This window comes from Poecilia latipinna, unplaced genomic scaffold (assembly GCF_001443285.1).
Source record: "Poecilia latipinna isolate Pla-1442-1.1 unplaced genomic scaffold, P_latipinna-1.0 Scaffold358, whole genome shotgun sequence".
In the NCBI taxonomy this organism is placed as follows: Eukaryota; Metazoa; Chordata; class Actinopteri; order Cyprinodontiformes; family Poeciliidae; genus Poecilia; species Poecilia latipinna.
The window spans coordinates 1-21,083 of record NW_015112974.1 but is presented as its reverse complement, the minus strand read 5'-3'; the positions used below and the strand labels follow the sequence as shown (position 1 = coordinate 21,083).

At 41.0% G+C, this 21,083-nt stretch overlaps 1 protein-coding gene and 1 long non-coding RNA gene across 2 annotated transcripts; one reads left to right on the top strand and one right to left on the bottom strand.

Moving 5' to 3' along the window:
• Nucleotides 1–3,150: 3,150 nt before the first annotated feature.
• tmeff1a (transmembrane protein with EGF-like and two follistatin-like domains 1a) lies at nt 3,151–15,599 on the bottom strand (the record flags this gene model as incomplete). The annotated part of the gene is made up of 6 exons (XM_015036130.1): nt 3,151–4,376; nt 4,987–5,148; nt 5,437–5,560; nt 8,202–8,261; nt 14,564–14,712; nt 15,499–15,599. Coding segments are annotated over 6 exons (681 nt in total), but the record flags the coding sequence as incomplete, so codon positions are not given.
• A 2-nt stretch (nt 15,600–15,601) lies between these two features.
• On the top strand, nt 15,602–17,458 carry LOC106949708 (uncharacterized). The gene is made up of 3 exons (XR_001425434.1): nt 15,602–16,026; nt 16,869–16,870; nt 17,448–17,458. It is a non-coding gene; the product is annotated as an uncharacterized LOC106949708 (long non-coding RNA).
• Nucleotides 17,459–21,083: the final 3,625 nt, after the last annotated feature.

The window sequence follows — 21,083 nt, the reverse complement described above, 5'->3', positions numbered from 1 at the left end:
CCCCCGTTGGTTTATTCAGTTTTTAATCAGACAGTTCATGATGTGCTGCTCTGCTGACAGGTGGGTGCAGATCCATAATAATGGCTGAAGGCCATAAACGACCTCATCTGTCCCTGTTTTCAACCACAAACTCCCAGAGCTTCTAACCGGCCCGAGATGCTGCAGTGGACAGAACCGTCTCTGCTTGTTGCAGCAGCAGAAACTCGTTTGAGGCTCAGCACCAAACAATGACATGGTCCAAGAAGCAAAGGCAACAGGAAGGTAGCATGGAAACCAGTTTGTCTCTACGGCCGATTCAATCATGAGGTAAACATGGCCGCCTCCTTCCAAATCTAAAAAACGGCCAATTCAAACTTCTCACCTGTTTTTTTAACAATCGATTTTATTTAAAGACAAAATCAGTGGAGGGAGAAAAACTCGACTACATTTATGAATATTTATCTCTGTTGTTCTTTAAAATTATTTAACTACAGAGAGAGAAATTATAATTTGTGTAGAAAATGGAAAAGAATCCAAGTCAACTGACCCGGAGCCATTATAAACTTTAATAATAATGATTTATTAGCTCATTTAATGACCTATAAAAACTGGAATAAAACATAAAGAACAGACCAACAGTAAAACCCAGGGAGCGATTATGACTTAGCAGCTTTAACAACTCGGGCCGATTAAACTGACACTTTAAAGCAGCTCTGTTATTGTTCCACAGGTTACAGGAGGAAATGAACAATAATATGAATATTATGCAGAAAAAAACGGACAAATCGAAGCCTAAGTTTACAGGATGCAGAGAAGATATAAATCATCAGCACAGCCGCAGTTTGATGTGAATAAAAACTGGTTTTATTTTAAAACAGCCTCTCAGAGTCTACATGCACAACGTCAACATGTCAAACACGCTTTATTCACAATGAGAGAAGAAACGTCAGAAACCTGGTGGAGATGTCCAGAAAACCCGACCCAAACTAAACAGAACCGCTGGAGAAATGATCCGGACCTCAGAACAAATTCAAACTTAGAAAACTCAGTTTTAATGTCCGAATTGTTTCTTCACAATCAGGACCTTCAGTTACAGAGACAGAAAACGGACGAAGACCACAGACTGATTCCTGGTCAGACAGTTTGGATGTTTTCCACTGGTTTTATTTTAATTTGTGTCGTAAATATAGAAACGAGTTTCTGTAAAGCTGAATAAAACGGATACAGAAGAAGAGGCAGTGGAGCCACCATGTCCTGCTGTCTGTTTCTGAGTTTATGAGGTTCAAACAAAGTCCTGATCAGAAATTAGACATAAAGAACTGAAATAAGTCATTCAGCTGCTATAAATGTTCCTACATGTTAGTTTGGTTTCCACTTGTAAGGTTTTTTGTCATATTTTAGTGATCTCACTTGGTAGTTTTCACAGTAAATGGCTCACATTGACACCAGCAGTAACTAATGGAGCAAACTGCTGCTAAAGCTGAGCAGGTGTTTACAGAGAGGACAGGTGTTTGACAGGAAACAGCGCCACCAGGTGTCGCTACAGACGATATGTAATAATTAATGTGAGATAATATGAAAACACAGATTTCAGTTTCTCTGATTACATGAAGCCGCTCTGGTCAGACAAACTGGGATTCAAAAATAAAAAAGCTAAAAGCAGAAACATTAAAGAGATTTTATTATTTATTAAATTTATTTTTCCCTTCAGTTCCTGAGGAGAAACGTTTGACGTTTCGTCCTGGGGATTTGTTTCATACAGGAAGATTATTGGTGACGCACCACCTCCGTTTTGTATTTACGGAGCAAATAATCGTTTCTTTTTTGTTATTAATGTTCCAATATGAACATGACAATTTAAATGTTAATAAAACAATGTTTGCTTCACTAGCATGCAGTTTAAATCACTCTGCTATTTTTGAACAGGATTTGCTTTAATGGTAGAAATCCATTCTTGGCTAGCTGTTAGCCAAACCAGAATCTGGATCAATCTGAAAATGAAGACGGCAGTTTTCTGCATGTCAGAAATTAATTCATCTTACCGTAACAGAACTACATTTAAATATCCAGAACAAATCCGTTTTAACTGGAAACAAGGCAGAACAAGCCGTTTGGTGTCGAAGCTAACAGGCGTTTCGTTTGACATTTGTTGTACGTTGATTATATGTTTGGTCCAGAAAATGAGATAATTTAAAATTACTAATTTAAATAATCTTCCAGTTGTAGGAACATTTTTGCTAAACCGCTAATGTGAAGCTAATTTTTCAGTTTGTTAATTTTGAAAACGATTAGCACACTTAGCTTCCCCTGAATTAATTTTTAAATCTAACTTCTAAAATGTTAATTTATTCGCCTGTTTTTTAAACTTTCAGGTGAATAAAGTTTGACGTCTGTGTTGAAGTTTATTAAATAGTTTATATTCATGCTCGATTTTCTCTTTGTAGTTTTTCAAGAAACTTCATCGAATGTCAAATATACAAACGACTGAGAAAAATACAACAGTTACATGAGCAAACAAAGGGAGTTAGTTAAATAAATACATTTAAAAATACACATATATGTGACTTGTTTGGGGACACATGATGGCTGGTATTAGCATGGTGGAACGTAGCGCGTTAGCATTAGCTTCCTCTAGCACTGGCTACAGATGCACCAGAACTGAACTCATTTTTAATTAATGTAACTGTTTAGAGTCAGTAATTTTAAAATGCTTTATTTTATATCTTTTTCATCATTTTATTCTGTTGATCGTAACGTTTCATTTAAACCAACTGTTAAAGGTCCTGCTAGCGACGGATGTTATGAGTTAGCTATAAATACTGAGATTCAGGCTTAGATTGTCTTGATCTGTTTCTTGTCTCTGTCCCTGTCAAATAAACAAACTAATAAAAAAATACTGTGTTGGTGTAGCAGTTTACAGATAGCTGAGCTAATGGTTAGCGCTTTAGGGTTAGCGCTAATCATAAACACAAGTTAGCGATGCTCACTGCTGTAATCTACTAAGATGCTGATGATGGCACATTTAGTGAATTTTAAATGTTTTCAGTTTTGCATGTTGAGAATCACTTGTATAAACACATTATTCATAAACCGCCAACATTTAATCACAAAGAAAAGCTGCAGACGTTTCTGTATTTGCAGGAACAGGAATGATCTCTGCTGGAGAAAACATGACGAAGATCTGACTTGTTTATTGGGAACAACATGGAAAAGGACAATGATTTACATCAGAGTGACCCGTTGGGATCGTTACGGACATACCGACACAGAAACCGAGAACTGGCCTCAAGACTTCAAAACGTTAATACGACAAAAAATTTAATTAAAAATCAAAAGGCAGTAAGTTACCTGCACACCACTAACATCTTAAAGACACGTTTTTATTCCTGTCTATACCAGCAGGAAACGGCAGAGCGGGCTTCACACATTCCCAAAGGGAATTTCTCAGTGGGTTTCCATGTGCTTGGAATGTGTCACAGAGAAGAAAATGTAAAATTAAAATAATAAAAAACCTCTTCACAACATTCAAAGACCCTAAACTTCCTCCATGTCAAAAAGTCCTTTGTTATAATCTTCGAACAAGGATGCAGAAAACATTCCAGCCTCTGAGCCGTTAAACGCACTCCGCAGGTCCTCGCGCTTCCAAAAACGCCACATTCATCGTTTAACAGCGAGCGCGAGGTTTCCCGGTCAGCACCGACGGGACGAAGATGAGCCAGACGGAGTCCAAACATTTCCTGGTAAAAAGTTTAAACTACACCACAGTACACAGTTTTCACAAGTCATGCTAATTTACAAGAACTACAAGTCAGAACCGAAGCCAACGTAAAAACCTCCAGTAAAAACTACTTTAAAAAAACGATAACAATCCTTATAAATTATTAGCTTAGTGAAACGGAAGCCTTAACAGAGACTTTCAAACCAAAGAAGAAGAGCAAAAGAATCTATTGGACTGGCCGGCGCCTCAAAATGTTAAAAACAAACTAGTTTGGTGATCAGCTGCACGTTATTAGTAAGGAGCAGAACAGGCGGGGAAAGATTTTCATGAATAAAATGAATAAATATCACATTCCAGAGGGCAGACGCTGCTTCGTTTACCGGAAAGGTTTCAACAAAACGCAGGCGGTTGATTCAGCTGCTTGGAAAAGAAAAATCCACCAGGAAAAATAAGGCCTCTTAAATAAATATTCTTATTCTTCTTTTATTGTTTTTTCCCCCAGGAGAAAAAAAATGTCCCACTGACTGTTAAAAAAATCGGCATTCCCGCCTTATAAGAAAAATACTTATCAAAGAGAAGCGTCCGGAAACGAGGCTATACCATCCGGGAGTTCGTGTCCGAGGAAAAGTGGCCGAGGTTCTGTTTCTGCCGGCGGCCGCGGTTGTTCTTCGGACATTTCCTGGAAACACAAACCGAGAAAAAACAAACATTTATGACGTTTATCCTCCCAAAATTCAGTAAGAAGATTTTAATGCATCTTTATTTAAAATCGGATTGTAGATCCAGGCGAAGAATTTCTGATTATTTCATTTTGAGGATAAAGTCAAATTATGATGAGTTTAAAGAGGAAATCTCATTTTATGAGATTTAAAATAAAACATTAAATGAGCATCTTGTGAATTTATGCCTTAGTTTTACAAATAAAAATACTTTGAATCATTTAACAGAACTTTTTTCTCAGATTTTTATAACTTCACTGGTAATGTTGCATCTTTTTCTACTAATTTGACTTCATTGTCATTTTTTAAATCATTCTTTAGTTTTAATAAAACATTTTTAAAATTAGTTTTAATGTTTTTTTTGTAAAAGTAAAACTACAAATAATACTCCAAATATTATTGCAAACTTGAAGGTAACAGAAGACAAATAATGTATTTCAGTCTGGTTTTAAGGAAATTATTAACCGTTTATTTATTCAGTAAACATGTTTATTAATGTTTCCTGGTCCAGATGATGAGCTTTAGTCTGATGGTGAAACGTCGTTTCGGTGAAATCAGCTGTGGTCCTACCTGGTGATGCACATCACCACGGCGACGATGATGGCGATCTGCACGGCTCCGATGATGGCGGCGATCAGGACGTAGTGCAGCTTCTGTCCGCTGGGAACCACGTACAGGATGTTGAAGTCCTGCGGCTCGTCGCACTGCGTGCCTTTGTACCCGGCGTCACACCTGGACCCGGAAACACGCTACGTTAGCAACATGCTAACAGGCGAGCGTCAAAAAACAGCAGATTACTGCAGCAAACCAGCAGCAAACGAAGCACAAAATCAGAAAACACAAATTATTTCCACCATTTTGTGACTTTATTAATAACAGAGAATTAATTACCAAGCAAACAGGAGCTGAAACATAAAACAATCCAAAACTTACAGCCTTAGTGCACAAAGCAGCAAGTTTGATCCAAATCTGAGCTAAAAGTTGCGTTTTGGTGTTAAATCAGGTGAAGTTCAGGCTGACCTGCAGGTGGCCATGTTGTACTTGATCTCACATTTCCCGTGGACGCAGAACCCGGCGTAGCTGTCGGCGCAGGGGATCGGCATGCCGGCGTAGAAATCCTCGCCTTGGTCCAGACCCGCGGTTTCTGGAGAACCAAGGGATGAAGACACACGATGAACTTAACCATCAGAGCAGAGAGTTAGAAAGCCAGTTAGCTTAACCTGTTAGCATCACAAGAAATGTCAAAAATAATAAAATGACATGTCATCTTTGTGTTTGTTTCTAATTTACACATTTTAATATTTTACATGTCTTTGTGTTAAATATATTGCTTATTGAAGTTATTTTTCAAATGTTAGCAAAAGAGAGAGAGAGAGAGAGAGACAGAGAGAGAGAGAGAAAGACAGAGAGAGAGAGGGAGAGAGAGAGAGAAAGAGAGAGAGAAAGAGAGACAGAGAGAGAGAGAAAGAGAGAGAGAGAGAGACAGAGAGACAGAGAGAGAGAGAGAGAAAGAGAGAGAGAGAAAGAGAGAGAAAGAGAGAGAGAGACTCTGCCAGGTCTCTGTTTTATCTGCTCCTTCATGTGGGAGGAAAATAAAAACCAAATCCAGAACATTTTAGGATTTTTGGTGTTTTACTTGCAGAGGATTTTATAAAAGCTGAGATGTTTGTCAGAAAACTCTTCACCCGGTGGGTTTGTTTATAAAGCAAACACTTAAAAATAAAAATCTGGGCTCTTCAGGCGATAGGAGGCAACGGCTAGACGGTCAGTGAAGGTCAGTGAAGGTCAGCAGAGAGAAACGTTTTCCAGCAGCATCAGCAGCATTTCACTGGGTCTGAATGAGACTCTGAGCACCAAACGGCTCAGCAGGTGAAACTACGGGGGCCCTAAAGGCCCAAAGTTTAAATCACTTCTAAAACTTCATCCTGCGTTGACCTGAGTGAAACCGACTCACCTTCTTCACATTGGTGTCTAACGTTTGTGCAGCAAAAAATATTTGTTTGTGCTGCAATCGTTTTAAAAATCTGCTTGTTAACATGAGTTACTGTCGCTCAGCTCTTCTTCGTGGGTTTTGACAGTAAAGCATTTAACTGCAGTTTGTCCGTTAATAATTTAATAATCTGGTACAAAGACGTGTGACGGATCCGTTTGCTGGATGTTTCAGTCCTGAAAACTTTCCAGATTCGGTTTCATTTCCTCCCTGATCTGTAAATTCAATGTGCAGCAGGACAAATGACCCGGTTCTGCCAAGCTGGGTCCGTTTACTCAGGAGAGATGTTAGCATCGCAGCAGCAGCTCCTAAAAACTTTCACTTTATTTCACCATCAGAGCAGATTTACAGCTTCTGGTTCTCCTGTGAGGACTTTAACTGTGTATTAAAGAGATTTTCGTTTAGCTAACTGTTAGCACACTTAGCTTTTTTTCTGGATAAATTCTGAAGCTCTAATTTACTGAACTGCTCTGTAAACCTCTAGTTCAATAAGGTTTGATGTCTGTGTTTTGATTATCAACTAAAATTTATTCCAGTATTTTGACATTTTTATTCATGCTCTTATTTTGAAATTTGTTTTCTCTATTTTTCCACAATAACTTTATTTAAAACAAGAACCATACAGGAACAAAGTAAAACGCAAATAGCATTTTACTGTAGCATTAGCTTCTGCTAAATAGCATTGTAGCGTTTTAGCATTAGCACAGCTAGCTTGTTAGTTAGCGGTGTCCATCGCTGGCTTTAGAGAATCTAAAACCTGAATGTATTCTGGATTCAGACTTTCCAATGAGGTCCATTAGAGAGAAACCGCAGCATCACACGTCCTCCACCGTACCGAGGAATGAGGTGGAGATGCTTCTCCACACATTCAGATTAGCTTCTTCCACACAAAGTAAACACTTCCAGTTAAAGCCCCAGGAGAACTTCATTAAGACATCAACAGGCGTTATCTTAGGACAGGAAAGACTTTTTGCTAGCATGCTAATCGTTGTCATGGAGACAGGTGACCCCCAGAGGTCACTCTTCTCTGCAGTGAGCTTTACAGACGTTTTATTTTATCTCTTCACCGTATCTGGATCCAGGGCTTTTAATCGTTTCTCTGACTGTAGAAATGGACACAGAAAATGTTTGCTTGTTTTTCCCATTTTTAGGACGTTCAGCCGGACCCGATGCTCAGGTCAGACTTTTTGTGTCGTTTCATCCTACAAATTAAATGTGACTGAATCAGATTTCAGTGTGAACGGCTTACAACCCCAAAGTGACGTAAACCACAGAAGAAGAACGTAGCAGCTTCTGACCCGGTTCTGTTTGGATGTGGAGTCGGACCAGGACTGGTCTGGTTGGGATGTGATGCCTTCACTGACTCAGATTTCTGTTGTAATGTCCTGTTTATGTCCAGATTTACTGTCTGTCTTCTTCTGCTGTAGATTATGACACGTTTCATGTTGGTGGCGTAAAAATTGGATGAAATGCAACGCGAGCGTTCAGACTGCAGATGAAATGAATTATATTATCTGATTGAGGTTAGAAGTGACACAAATCAGATGTTTTGTGTGTGAAATTCAGGATTTATCTGCTGTGTAAACAGAGAAATAAGCTTCTCCGTCGGTCAGGAGAAGGTGAAGGAAGAACCAATAAATCCTCCAGTTATATTTATTTAATGTGAACCGTTTGGATTACAGGTTTATTTCCACAGAGGTTTGTGTTTGTTCCGTGTTCGGTCCAACCTGAACAGAACCGGGCGGGCGGCCGATGAGACCCAGACCGGTCCAGGTAAACGCGGCGGCGGCCTCACCTAACACGTTGACTTTGAAGGGGCCGCTGTCGTCCTTCTTCCCCGGCTTTTCTTTATCCGCTGTGGGAAACAGAGAGAATCACATTCAGACACAAACGCTTCGTTTTCTCCAGCAAACACCCAGCGCCATTACATCACAGAGTCTGTCTGAGACGCTTCAGTCGGACTCTGCTGTCATCGTCTGACCGCCTGACTTCCTGTCTGCTGTCTCTGAATCTGTGTGTGTGTGTTTCTTTTAGGTCAAAATAAAAGGAGAGGAAGACGACAGGGGATGTTTACTTGCAGCCTGAATCACACCCTGTTCATCTGAATGGAGGTGGTGATGGGTCCATCTCAGACGACGTGTGTGTGTGTGTGTGTGTGTGTGTGTGTGTGTGTGTGTGTCAGAGAGTGACGGGTGAAAACAAACAAAGCAGCAGCAGCAGCAGCTTGTGTTGGCAGAGCTGCTGAGCGGGCGTCATGCTCTCTCGCCGCCTGCAGGAGGAGCTGCTCAGAATCTTAACCAGCCTCCATGTTGCTTTTCCCTGTCAGCTTTGACAGGAAGCTCTGCTTCATGTGTGTGTTTAAGACTGAACACACACATGAATAAACTCTGGTTTTATTTCTTGGAACCTGATCAGATGTGGAGCTGAAACTTCAGGGTCTTTGGACAATATCTGGATTTGCAGATTTTTGTACTTTGGATGTTTCTGCTGCAGCTGGTTTCTGGGTTTTTAACCTGAACCTCTATAATACATGATAATACTGTGGGCTACCGTCTAGTTCACTGTTTGCTCATTTACGAGGACATAATTAAAATGTATTTGATAAATATTTCTCTGTGAATTCTAATCTAAAATGTCAAACATCCAGTCAAATTAAGTTTGTGGCAGATTTCAGCAACAGGGCAGTAAAACCTCAAAAATAAAAAGTCAAAAGATTTTACTGCATCGTCGTCGTTTGTTTTTAATCAGTTATGAAGCAAAACCTGAAACTGCTGCTGCGCAAGTTACAAGGCAGGTTGTTGCTAGGTAACCGAACAGTGAGTTGCTAGGTAACCGAAGAGTGAGTTGCTAGGTAACCGAAGAGTGAGTTGCTAGGTAACCGAAGAGTGAGTGAGTTGCTAGTTTCCACCTCTATTACCTCTCACAGCTAGCTTGCTAAGCTTACTAGCTCACTAAGCTAGCTGTGAGAGGTTTAGCAGCTAATGTCTTTCCTCTGCCTACATCACCCAGAATGCTGTGTTGAGTTTTATTGAAGATTCTATCCGATGGATTATCTATTGAAATTGATCAGGTATTTATCGCGATACATATTATCGATTTCTTGCCCAGTTCTAGTTTCTAGCCGTGTAAAGACGCTGAAACCTCCTTTAAATCAAAGCCAAACACCGACCTGATTAGATCTACCTCTGATTAAAATAACTGTGATCATGTATTTGATGTGATAACGTTGATTTATTGCTCGTTTCATGGCTGGTTCCTGAGATGTTTTATGGAGTGAAACACTCTGAACCGCCTTCCTGCTGAAATGTGCGGCACTAATAAACCTGACTGGAGTGTTTGGTCGATACGACGCTCATTTCAACACTCGACTCTGATCTGCATTAAAAATACATGAGCAGCAGAAACTGGGGAAACTCGATGAGATCCGCCGCACTTTTCAGGAATCCCAGCTCTGCTGCTGTCAACGTTCTCAACAAGGCCGCCGCCTCACGTTTACTCACTCCAACACCAGGAAGTGGAGGAAAAACCCAGAAACATGTCTGTTAGATGAGAGGATGAAAGAAAAGACGAGTGACATGGTGAGGATGAAGGGATGAAGCAAAGACAAAGAGCAGGGTGAGATATTGTCAATATTTCCTCCTGAGCGATGCAGCATTAAAAATGGATGAGTGGGTTTGGTTTCGCTCTGCAGCTCTGGGTGGGTCGATCCGAGGCTCCAGCTCTGCAAACCGAGGAGAAAAATCTGGTTTTGTTCCAGTTGAACCAGGCTGTCATCTCAGCTCTGATTACGGTTTTATTTCTGTTTAACCAGAGGATCATTCATTTCCACTGCAGAGCAACACGTTTACAGCAGCAGACATGTTGGTTTCTGCATGAATGAGTGAAAATGAGGCTGCAGCATTTCAGGATAAACTAACTGAAGCTGCTCTTCCTTTATACATGTGAACAAAACTGTTGATGTTCCACTAATGTGGAAAAACATAATTTCACAGCCGAAATGTTTCCATTAAATAAGAAACCATATTAAAGTCACACATGAACAATCAGTTTGTTCGCAGGATAAGTCGTTAAAAAACATGGCTACCTGTCATCCTCCACCACTTCCTGTCGTCTTCTTTGTCGTTTCCAGCAGTAGTAACATCCTGTTGTTGATCATGTGACTCGTGATGCAAAATAACTGTTTCCATTGCAGTTTTGCTGAAAAATCATTTCATCCAAGCAGCAAAACTTTCTATCAAAAAACGCTAAAATTGGAGTTTTTCCTTTGAGCGAATTTATTTTTGTAATCAACAAATGTAAGGTCGATGGAAACGCTGCTGTTTGGTGTTTATTCTTAATATCTGATGTTTTTAATGTCTTTCTACAGGCACTTTGAACTGTCTGTGTCTGCTGTGTCTGAAAGGTAAATAAACCTAAAAGTAACCTGTAACCATGGTAACCAGGGGCTGTGATGCGTGTTGCTAATTTGCTGCTCTGAATGTTGTTTTTATAAGAAGATAAATTAGAGTTTGACGAAGCTTTAGTCAGATCCTGACCCATTTATAGGTCTGGATCAGATCTATGAATGTCTCTCTATGTTATTTCTCCATTATCTGCTTCCTGTGCTTCGGCTCCTTCACGCCCCAGTGCTGGCCCGACGCCCTGAAGTGACAGCCGATCAGAGCGGAGGGGGCAGGTGCTCATCACCTCAGGGCATTACACACCCACATACCCCCCCCTCCTCCAAATGACACCGTCCAATCAGCTCACAGCCGCCTTAAAGCCACAAACAGTGACAGGAAATCCATAAATCTCTGCGTGTTGCGATCAGCGGCTCGGAGGAACGGCCGCGGCGGCCGGCACTTTGGGATTCTAGGTGAGTCTGAAGCATAAATCTGATGTGAGCCGCAGCGGGCCGAGCGACTCTGGGCGTTGGCTCCGGCTTTGAACAACATCAGACATCAAGCTGCGGCTGCAAATCAGGTTTGTATGCAACACTCGCACCTCAGAGCATCAAAGCCGCTCTGACTCATTCTTCTGCATATTTTAAAACCTGACATCAGAGAGCGGCTGGAAGTGTAAAAACTGCTGAAGTAACTGCAGATTTAATCCACTGGAGTCGTTTCTCTTGTTAATGGTGAGGTTAATGAAAAAGCCAAAGGGTATCTCCGCTCCGCAGCGACTCAACAGACACTCAATCCGTCTTAACCCTCTAAATATTCCTGCACTCTAAAAACCTGACACTCAGCCAGACCCGTAATCCGTCCATCGTGTCTGGGATCACAGCGATTCATTCATCTGGTGGCAGAAAGAAAGGGCAGGCTGGCGTTGCATTCATGTCATAATGTTCATTAAACTCAGATTTATCCCTCAGATTGAGAGGAAACTCGTTTCATATCTGCCGTTTCTCAGGTCGTTAAGGACCTGAGGTGGAAACATTGGTATGAATGTAAAAAGGCTTTAAAACTTTATTGTTTAATTATCATTTACATGCAACATTATCATGCATTGTTTTAGCTTGTAAAGCACTTTGTGCCGCCTGAGTTATTAGAAACAGAATAAATAAAGTTGACCTTTAACCTTCACGGTGCTGCAGAGTCGTCAGACTTTGTCTTTTATGGATCAGTAAACAAACAAACCGGGCTGAAATGGACCAAACATTCAGGAGGATTCAGAGTTTGGTTCTGCTAATCCGCTAACAACAGAGCTAATATGTAACTTAGCTAACTATGAAAACATTTAGCACACTAGCTGATTCATTTGGCTGTTTCTGTAGCTGCATTTCATTTGACCATAAAAATGCAGAAATTAGAATAACAAACATAAATTTGCTCAATGGCAACAAAGCAATTTCAAAATACAAATATATGTCAGAAAAGTGTCAACATCTGTTGCCATTTTTAATGAACAAACTAACAAACACCTCAAATGCAAAGTTTAGTTTTTTTATCATTATGGAAAAGGTTTTGCACACATTTGAAATGGAAACACAGTTAATGACACATGGTGGTTTTCAACATGTTGCTTTAGCTTTAGCAGAACTAATGTTTCTGATTAGCGCTTTAGCGTTAGCACAGCTAACCTTTTAGCTAGCGGTTCCCACCACTGAGTTTGACCATATGGCCAATTAAAAATGAAAATTTATTAAATTTAAGGTGAAATTTTTGAAGTTTGACTTAAAAAACCTCCAAACATCTGTCACTAAACAATGGCTCAGTCTGTCCTTTTGTCTTTTCTCCAGCTTCTTTGTTCATAAATCTTCATTTGTATTTAATTTTCACCGCTTCATGCAGAGCGGTTAGCGACATGCTTTTCAGTTTTCCTCAGTTGACACTAATAAAATCATTTTTTACGTCAGTCTGCAGCACTTAACGCTGAGGTAACAGTTTTACAGTACAGCAGCTCATCAGCTTTTCCAGTTTTATTTGGCAGAAGCCAGAGAAGCAGATAAATAGGAGCAAATGTTGGAGCTAATTAGGTGGACATTCTGCTGTAAGGGAACAATCAAGTTCCTCTTTATCTGCTGGATCAGAGAATGAACATTTGTTTGCACCAACATGGAAATACGCCAATGTTTCTTTTGTAAGCTGTTAAAATAAATCCTGCATTTTCCAGCAAACCAAAGTGCCTGAATGTCAGACATGATGTTAATTCTGCAGTCAGTTTTCCAGAACCTTCCCTCTGTGTCACGTTGACGAGGTTTGCATTAATAACTCCGTATTACAGCCTGCATGCTCGGTTCGCTTCCTAATTGAAAACGCCGGCGATCAGACGCATTAATTTGACTGACATGGTTTCAGTAACGAGACTGATTTATTAAACCGTCACGGTTCTGCAGCCAGCAGAGATCAGCAGGAGACGAGCGCCGTCCTCCTGCATCTGTAAATCTGTGTGAAGTTAGAAAACATCTCAGGGAGAAGATGAAGGAAGCTGGAAAATGATGAAATCCTGTTTGAAACTCAGCTACTCTAAACAACCTTTAGCTCCTTCTTCAGGGCTACAAAGCTTTGCCAGCCCAAACGCTCGTTAGCACAAACAGGAAATCAGCCAATCACAACGCAGCAACTCAACGGACTGAGGAGTCTGGACATGAAGACGACGGGTTGATCAGTTCAGGATGCAGAAGAAAGCAGATCTAAGGGACTTTGAACGTGGTTCGGTTGTCGGTGCCACACTGTCTGATCTGAGGAGTTTCTGCTGATCTGATGGGATTTTCACCAACAAACTTCTCAGGATGAAAGAAGAGAAAACATCCAGTGATCAGCAGATAGTTTGGTTCCACAAGATAAAAAGGCGAAAAAAACTCAAAAAGCACATCAGATGTTAGCTGGGAACAGGAAACTGAGGCTGGAATAAATGACAACCTGCATGGTGGCGGCGGCATCATGCTGCGGGAGAATCTATTCTTTGGCACGTTTTGGTTCATTTATTACCAAATAAACATGTTCATCATAAAAACCTCCTGTAAGATTGTTGCTCACCATCTGTGACAAACTCCCAGCATCATAACTCAGCCAGTCACAACAGAAATTATTGCAATAAACAATAATATTGTCGTTTCAAACCATGTTTTGATTACACCCTCTGAAAAATCAAAAACTTTAATTCCTAAAGAATATTTAACACTGAAACTGGAAAACATTTTAAATATCCAAAAATAAACAAGTAAAACAACAATAATTTAAATGAATTATGAGATCTTTGATGGAAATCTTCGTTCAGCTTTGACAGGGAAAACAGGCTAAAGGGGCAGGTCATGCAAGCTGGCTACTTTATACTGGGTGCCAATTTTTTTGCAGCATTTTTCAACATTTTTCAGTGATATTGAAGGGCAGCATCTCTTTGACTGTAGTCCACATGGAAATTATAGATTTTATTTTAGTTTATCATGCAGCTGATTGATGAATTGCTTACTGGGATATGTTTAGTCGTGACAGCGTTTCGCACAGATCAGATCAACTCAACTTGATGCCACTAGAGTCCTTTCAGTCCCTGAAAGACTCATCTTCTCTGGTCTTAAAACGTGTTTGGCGCCGTTAACGGCCTTGGACTAGACCCCATGAGGTCAGAGATGGATGTAAGCTCTAACCAGAAGAGGTTTGGTGTTCAGTCTGTGCCTGAGAAGAACTGCTTTTCACGAACGGACATTTCCAGATGTGTTCTGTGCCATAAACGTACCGAGGCAGCGTCCCAGGTGTTTGACGTCGATCTGCTCCTGCTTCATGCACGAAGCCTCCCGCACCAGGCACGGGTTGTTGTACGAGTTTCCGTCTGTAGCGCAGACCGGGTTCTCATTGTGGCCGCTGCAGTCAATGTTGCATATGCACCTGAGGGCAAAGGTCAACCATCAGAACAATATCCCAGGAATGACTCACAGCACCACAACATTCAGATTATTTTAACTTAAAGCAACATTTCATGTTTCTGTGCAGCTTAATCCAAAGTTTGGATCCATCTTCTTCCTTCAAACATTAAGCTAACTCGCTAATATCACAATATGCTTCATCTGTTCATTTAATAGTCACCTAAATATGTTTTTAGTGGCAGTAAACAGCAGAGACACACTTCTGCTAATTTTACTTTTAGCTAACTTTGAAAATGTTTAGTGAACTTCGTTTTCCCTGAATCAGATTCTAAAGAGTTAAATTATTTTGGCTGCTTTGTAAACTTCCAGTTGAATAAAGTTCAACTTCTGTGTTGAAGTTTTGGTTATTAACTTAAGAATGCTTTACTCCTTTTACACACATGCTTTTATTTTGAAGGCTGATTAAGCAGGCGTTCCATTTCCTCTCCTCAAAAACTTTATTTAAAACAAGGACATGACAAATAAACTAAAAACATGGACAGCAGAGATCAAGAAATAAACACATCTAAGGGAATTATAAAATATATAATAAATATAACGTCAAAAATAAATTTAACCCTGAGAGTTAGTCTTTCAAGAGAAGATGTAACTTGAACTTAAGTTAGCAATTTAGCATTAGCATTTGGGTAAATACAGTGTCCATGTAGCATTTTAGCATTAGCAAAGCTAATGTTTACGAGTAGATTAGCACAGCTAACCTGTTAGCCAGCAGTGGTGACATAATGAACCAATGAAAGCTTTTGCTCACCAGACATCTTCGGAGTCTTCATCACATTCGGCTCCATATTTACACGTGCTGCACTTGGTGAACTTCTTCCCGACGTCGGAGGCTGAGCCCTCATCGTCTGTCAGACGGGCAGAGAAGGAAAACGCTTCAGGAACAGCTAACACTTCTTCACACTCCTGCCTACTAGGCTGAACTCTATCCTTTACTGAGCCTCGTAGAAATATTCACACCCCGTCACATCAAACCACAAACTGTGTGTTTGTGCGCTCTCAGTCCAGACCCGCTTGTCCTCTTCATCCCTCTAATGCCATATGGCGGCAGCCATCACTGGGATGTTTCTGTGGACTTCAGGAGGCCCAGTCTGTGACGGAGGAGAGTTTCTTCCTCCGCTTCCTGTGGACGATGTGATGAATCCAGCTGGTTGTTCATCAGTTGTGTCTCAAAGTTTCTAGCCCAGCTGAGAGCATCTTCTGCTACAGAGGATAATAACTTCCTGTCCAGGAAACCAACAGCTTTCAGAGGGAAGCTGATTTCCAGCAGATTATGAAGGTCACTCTGCGTTTTTCTACTAGCAGGAAAATGATAAAGGCCCTGAAAACACCAACAGGAAGCTAATAAACCTCAATGTTTGGTTTATTAAACTTTATCTTCCAGTCTGGATCTTTGATGTTCTATAAAAGCACCAGAAGAAAAACTTTCAGAAGTTTCATCTGTTTCCTCAAAGTCAAACTAAAGCTGAAGGAAATCCATCATCCTTCACCTGTGACTGTTTCTGGTTAAACTGGTTTTAATTTCCCCTCCTGTCGGATTCTGCTCCGCCGCCTGCGCAGCTCTTTATTTTTCCAGATCTTCATCGCTGAACGTAATAATCAGCTTTTTATTTGTTCTGCCTCTTTTCCAGAAGAGTGGCTTAATTTCATTTTGAAAACAACCTGCAGCTCGCTCCGGGTTTTGTTCTGGTTAGCGGCGCCTCTTCCCGCCATCGAGACACGCCACGGCTCAGGCGCTTTCCTATCAGACACAGCTGAGCGTGTGGAGAGGCTGCTCAGGCTTATCGGCCAAATGGAAACAGAGGCGCCACATCATCATCTGATATTGTTATTATCATTACGCCGTTTAATGCCACCTCGCATGGCGACGTCCATTCTCCAGCAGCGAAGCGCTAACAGCCGCGGCGCCGAGTACCAAAGAGCCGCAGGGATTATTCAGGGCTGCCTTTCATCAGCAGAGCCATTTTCATGATTCATCAGGTGCAATTTTGTTGTAAAACAGAAGAAAAGCTGAATCCTGCAGGGAGAAGGAAACTAATCCACAGCAAAACGTAGAAACCAGGAAACGGAGCCTGGAGGTTTAGGATTGTTGCCTTAGAAAAGCAGTGAAACCCGATGGAGGAGTGAGATTCTCTGCATGTGTTTCAGGTCTTCTGGGCTCCAATTTCCTTTATTTATTCATTTTTTGCATATAAAAGTTTCAGCAGGAACTTTTATATTGTGTTTCTGGTACACCGTAAATCCACTGAGAACAGCAATAAACAGCGAAGCTGCTTCTCCAGGAGGTTAATGATGAAAAACCCTGTTACTGTGTTCAGGTTGTGCTAAAAGGAGTTAGCATCTTAATGCTAACATGTTGCTAATGCTAATGTCCGCGTCCACAGTCCATGTTTCTGAAGAAGCTCCATGAACGATCAGGACTTCAAGAAACTCTGGAAATATGAACTTTGCTCCAATCTGATGGCTGAAAAAAGTGTAAATATCTTTGTTTTTATTTTGTAAATTCAAAATTTACCATCAAAAAGGCTTTTTGAATTGAAAATGTTGCTCATTTTGTTGATATATAGTTTCAGTAGAATAGGATTAATTACTTACTGGCCCTAAAATTAGCTGTATTAGTTTTTAATCCCGTTCCAACACTAGTTTTTATCTGAAGCACGTTTTACATCGAGTCTTTGCTGTTCCACATTCTGGGAACAGAAAAGGATCAATTCCTGGAAATACGCAGCAGAAACGAACATTTAGTTCCTGAAGGTCGTGAGATCGTTCTGCTTTATTTCCATTCCAATCCTGGATGAAATGTTTCAGTTACTGCATCTGAAAAATTAAAGCAAAACAAAATCAACACACAAATCGAAGCAGCTAAACTGCAGAGGTGTTCACAGGGCCTTTCTGCTGCTTTAAGAGCAGCAGCGTGATTAAACTCTCTCGGTGTGTGTGTGTGTGTGTGTGTGTGTGTGGCTGACAGATTGGCCTGCTGTGTGTGTAGCTATCGAACATGGAGGGCTCAGTCGGCGTTCCATCGATTGACGCGGATCTGCAGCCGAGCGGCGTCTTTGTTTCTGCTGACAGCAGGACGCCGCTGCTTCCTCTCTGACTCCTGTTGTTGTTTCCCTCTTTGCTCTCGCTAATATTTGCCTCCTGGCTGAAAAAGGTTCTTCTGTTCAAGCGTTAAACCCGGCCAAACACAGATTCTGTAGCCTAAAACAGATGCAGCTTATTATCACCAGGTTTGGGTCAGCAGCTCACAGACTTCCTGCAGAGAATGGAAATCACCGGCATGATGCTCACGACCCTGAACAACATTATGGCTTTAAAGTTTTATTAATATCCAGCTCAGAAAACGCCTAAAAGACTCAAACTGATGTTTATTTTATGCAAAGTTTGCCTCTGACACAGCTGGGAACCGCTGCTGCGCACAAATTTAAATAATTTTAAATAATTTAATAAATAACATGAGTTAAAAATAACCTGGGACGTGGATGTGAGCCTGAAGGAGCAGCAGGAAGTTCTGGTTTCTGGTCCAAAGCAGAACAAATCATCCAGAACGAAGTCAAACCATGGAGAAAATACTCTGATCGAACTAAATCTGAACCTGCAGCCACGACTGAAAAAGATAAACGTCACAAAAACAACTGAAAACCTTCCATCACATTCACAGTGAAGCACGGGGGAGGCAGCATAGTGATCTGGGATTAGGTTTCTCTAGAAAGTTGAAAATGGATTTCAGTTTTTAGAAGAAGTGACCAATGATTAGTCCAAATCGAGAAAAGATTAAAGTTTTGAAGGTCCTAATCAAAGCCCAGAACTAAATCTGAGAGGAATCACCTGAGATAGAGGATTTTATCACAACCTGACAGATTTAATCTGCTCCTCAACCATCAAGTTGGTGCAAAGTTCGTCTTTCCAGAGTTCCAGGAAGCCCTGATCAGTCATGGAGCCACTTTAGAAATGTGGACGCTGACATCAGCATTAGCTGCTACATGTTTAGCACTGACATGCTAATTAAGGCTTAGATTAGCTTAGCTGACAGGCTAACTCTGTTTAGCACACTGATAGTCTTTTCCAGCGAACAATTTTGCTGATTTTTTTCTGCAAAAATTTATTTTTGAAGCAGAAATTAACCCTCAATATGCTGAGAGAAGCAGTTCTGTCGTCCATCACTGCTGTTTAAGGATATTGCTTGCGCATTATGAGTGTACCAGAAACACAACAATACAAAGGTTCCGCCTGGAACAATTGTTTGTAAAACATAAGGTTTGTGCAGCACTATTTTAAACTTAATAAAGATGTAAAATATGTTTTCATTCCCATGACCAGGCGTCACTGAGTTCATGTTCTGGTTTAGAGCCGTTTATCCGCTAATTCTCCAACAGTTGAAGCAGCAGAGTTGGAGGCTGTTTCAGTAATTAATCTCAGAGGTTTGACTGTTTCATCGCAGCGGCTCGTCGGCCCGCCGTGCAGATGGAGGAGGCAGCGCGTCTCCAATAAAACCTCCCTGCAGCAGCCAAATTAAACAGCAAACCATGTGGCCGTCCTCACAGGTGGCTGCAAAATGTCTCTGTTGCCAAATTTGGCATCGACGACGCTTCCATCTCCGCAGGACGGAGAGATTCGCTCCTCTGGGACGACTTAGCGGCTCCTCGCAGGATTCACTGCTGCAGTTAATATGCATCAGAGGAGGCGCAGAAACACACAGCCGCTCCTCCTAACGCAACACGCTCAGACCGGCAGCAGCCACTGCTTGTGCAGAGCAGACCAAGACTCAGCTGTAATTGATTTCTGTTTGACTTTCAGTCACAGCAGAAGTGAAGCAGGAAATGAAATCTTTAAATAGCCCAAAGAAAAAACCCAACAGAGTCTCACCGTCTCCGTCTCCTGAACCAGAACCGGGATCTGTGAAGACAGAAGAGACACGCAGCGGTCAGACGTTTCCTCTGAAGGTCCTGATTCTCAGGCCAGCGGCCGGCTAACCGTTACTCTGCTAATGCGCTAACAGCAGAGCTAATTTTAGCTTAGCATCTTTAGTAACTTTGAAAATATTTAGTGAACTTAGCTTAGAGCTTAAATGTTTCTGTTTCAAAGAATCATTTCCTAACTGTACAGGTGGGGGAGCAATTATGGGATGTCGTTTCTAAAGATACACAGTCAAGAAATTACAGCAATAATTTGGGTTATTTGGTTTATAACAAAAAAAAGTTAATTTTTAAAGTCATGTTTTCATCATAATTCACCAGTAATTTATAAATGTCAGTTTCAAGCTAAATATTTAGTTTGAAACAAGATATTTACCTCACTAAGTATTTAGTTTGCTAAGTGAAAACTTAATCATAGATTTATTGTTTTAGCATTAGCTTCTGCTAAATAGCATGTAGGTGTCCAGTGCAGCTTCTTCCAAATTCAACTCAATCAGCAGAAAGACGGTTAAACCCCGACCACAGCGAGGCGACCTTAATGGACCAGAACCGGTTCTGGATGGGATAAAAACCGACTTGTGGTCTGGTTGGCTCAGACCTGCAGCTCCATCAGGAAATGGAGCGCCTGCTCCAAACTTGGCTCTGATGCACTGAATTAAAGAAATGAAGGCAGGACTGGGAGTTTCTGGCACGGCGGTGTCGCATTAAGAAATGGACTCCAGCTGCTTTCTTCCATTAAACTTCACCTTTCTTCGTCACAGAGTCCACAGGAAGTTGTTCTTCATCCGAGGAGGGCAGAAACAGTCGGACACTTTCGTGGCTTTGCCAGCACGGCTTATTGATCTAATGTGAGAATTTGGCTTAAAACTTGCAGGTGAAACTCGGCTTCAGTCTTTTGGAAAGAAAAATATCAAAGATCTGAGTGAAAAATGGCTGAGTTGTTATTGATTCCCTGCAGGCAGATTTACTGATGAAGCAGCAAAAACAGCGACTGCAGAGTCTGGAGGGAGCAGGAAGAAAAACACAGAGAGAAACTCTAACCGCATAAAACCAGATGAGACAAACAAGTTTATATTTATTTTAAATAGATGAAGCTGACATTCTGCAGCTTCAGTTCACTTTTGTTTTATCACTAATCTGCTTCCACTTAGTCCTGTAGGATTAAACTGAAAGGCAAACAGCTGCAGAATAAAGACTGAATGTAAAACACAGTGAACGCTGAAACGATGGGTTAGAGACGCAAACAGGTGTTTCACACAGACAACTCAATAAAAACAGATGGAAAAATCAGAGCAAACGTTATAAAGAATCTGTCCGGGTCCAAACCAGAGTCTGAACGAAGGAGACGACAGCTTTCAAACGGCAGCGTCGACATGTGGGCTGAACTCGGCAGAAACCATTTCATTTGAATTAGTTTGTT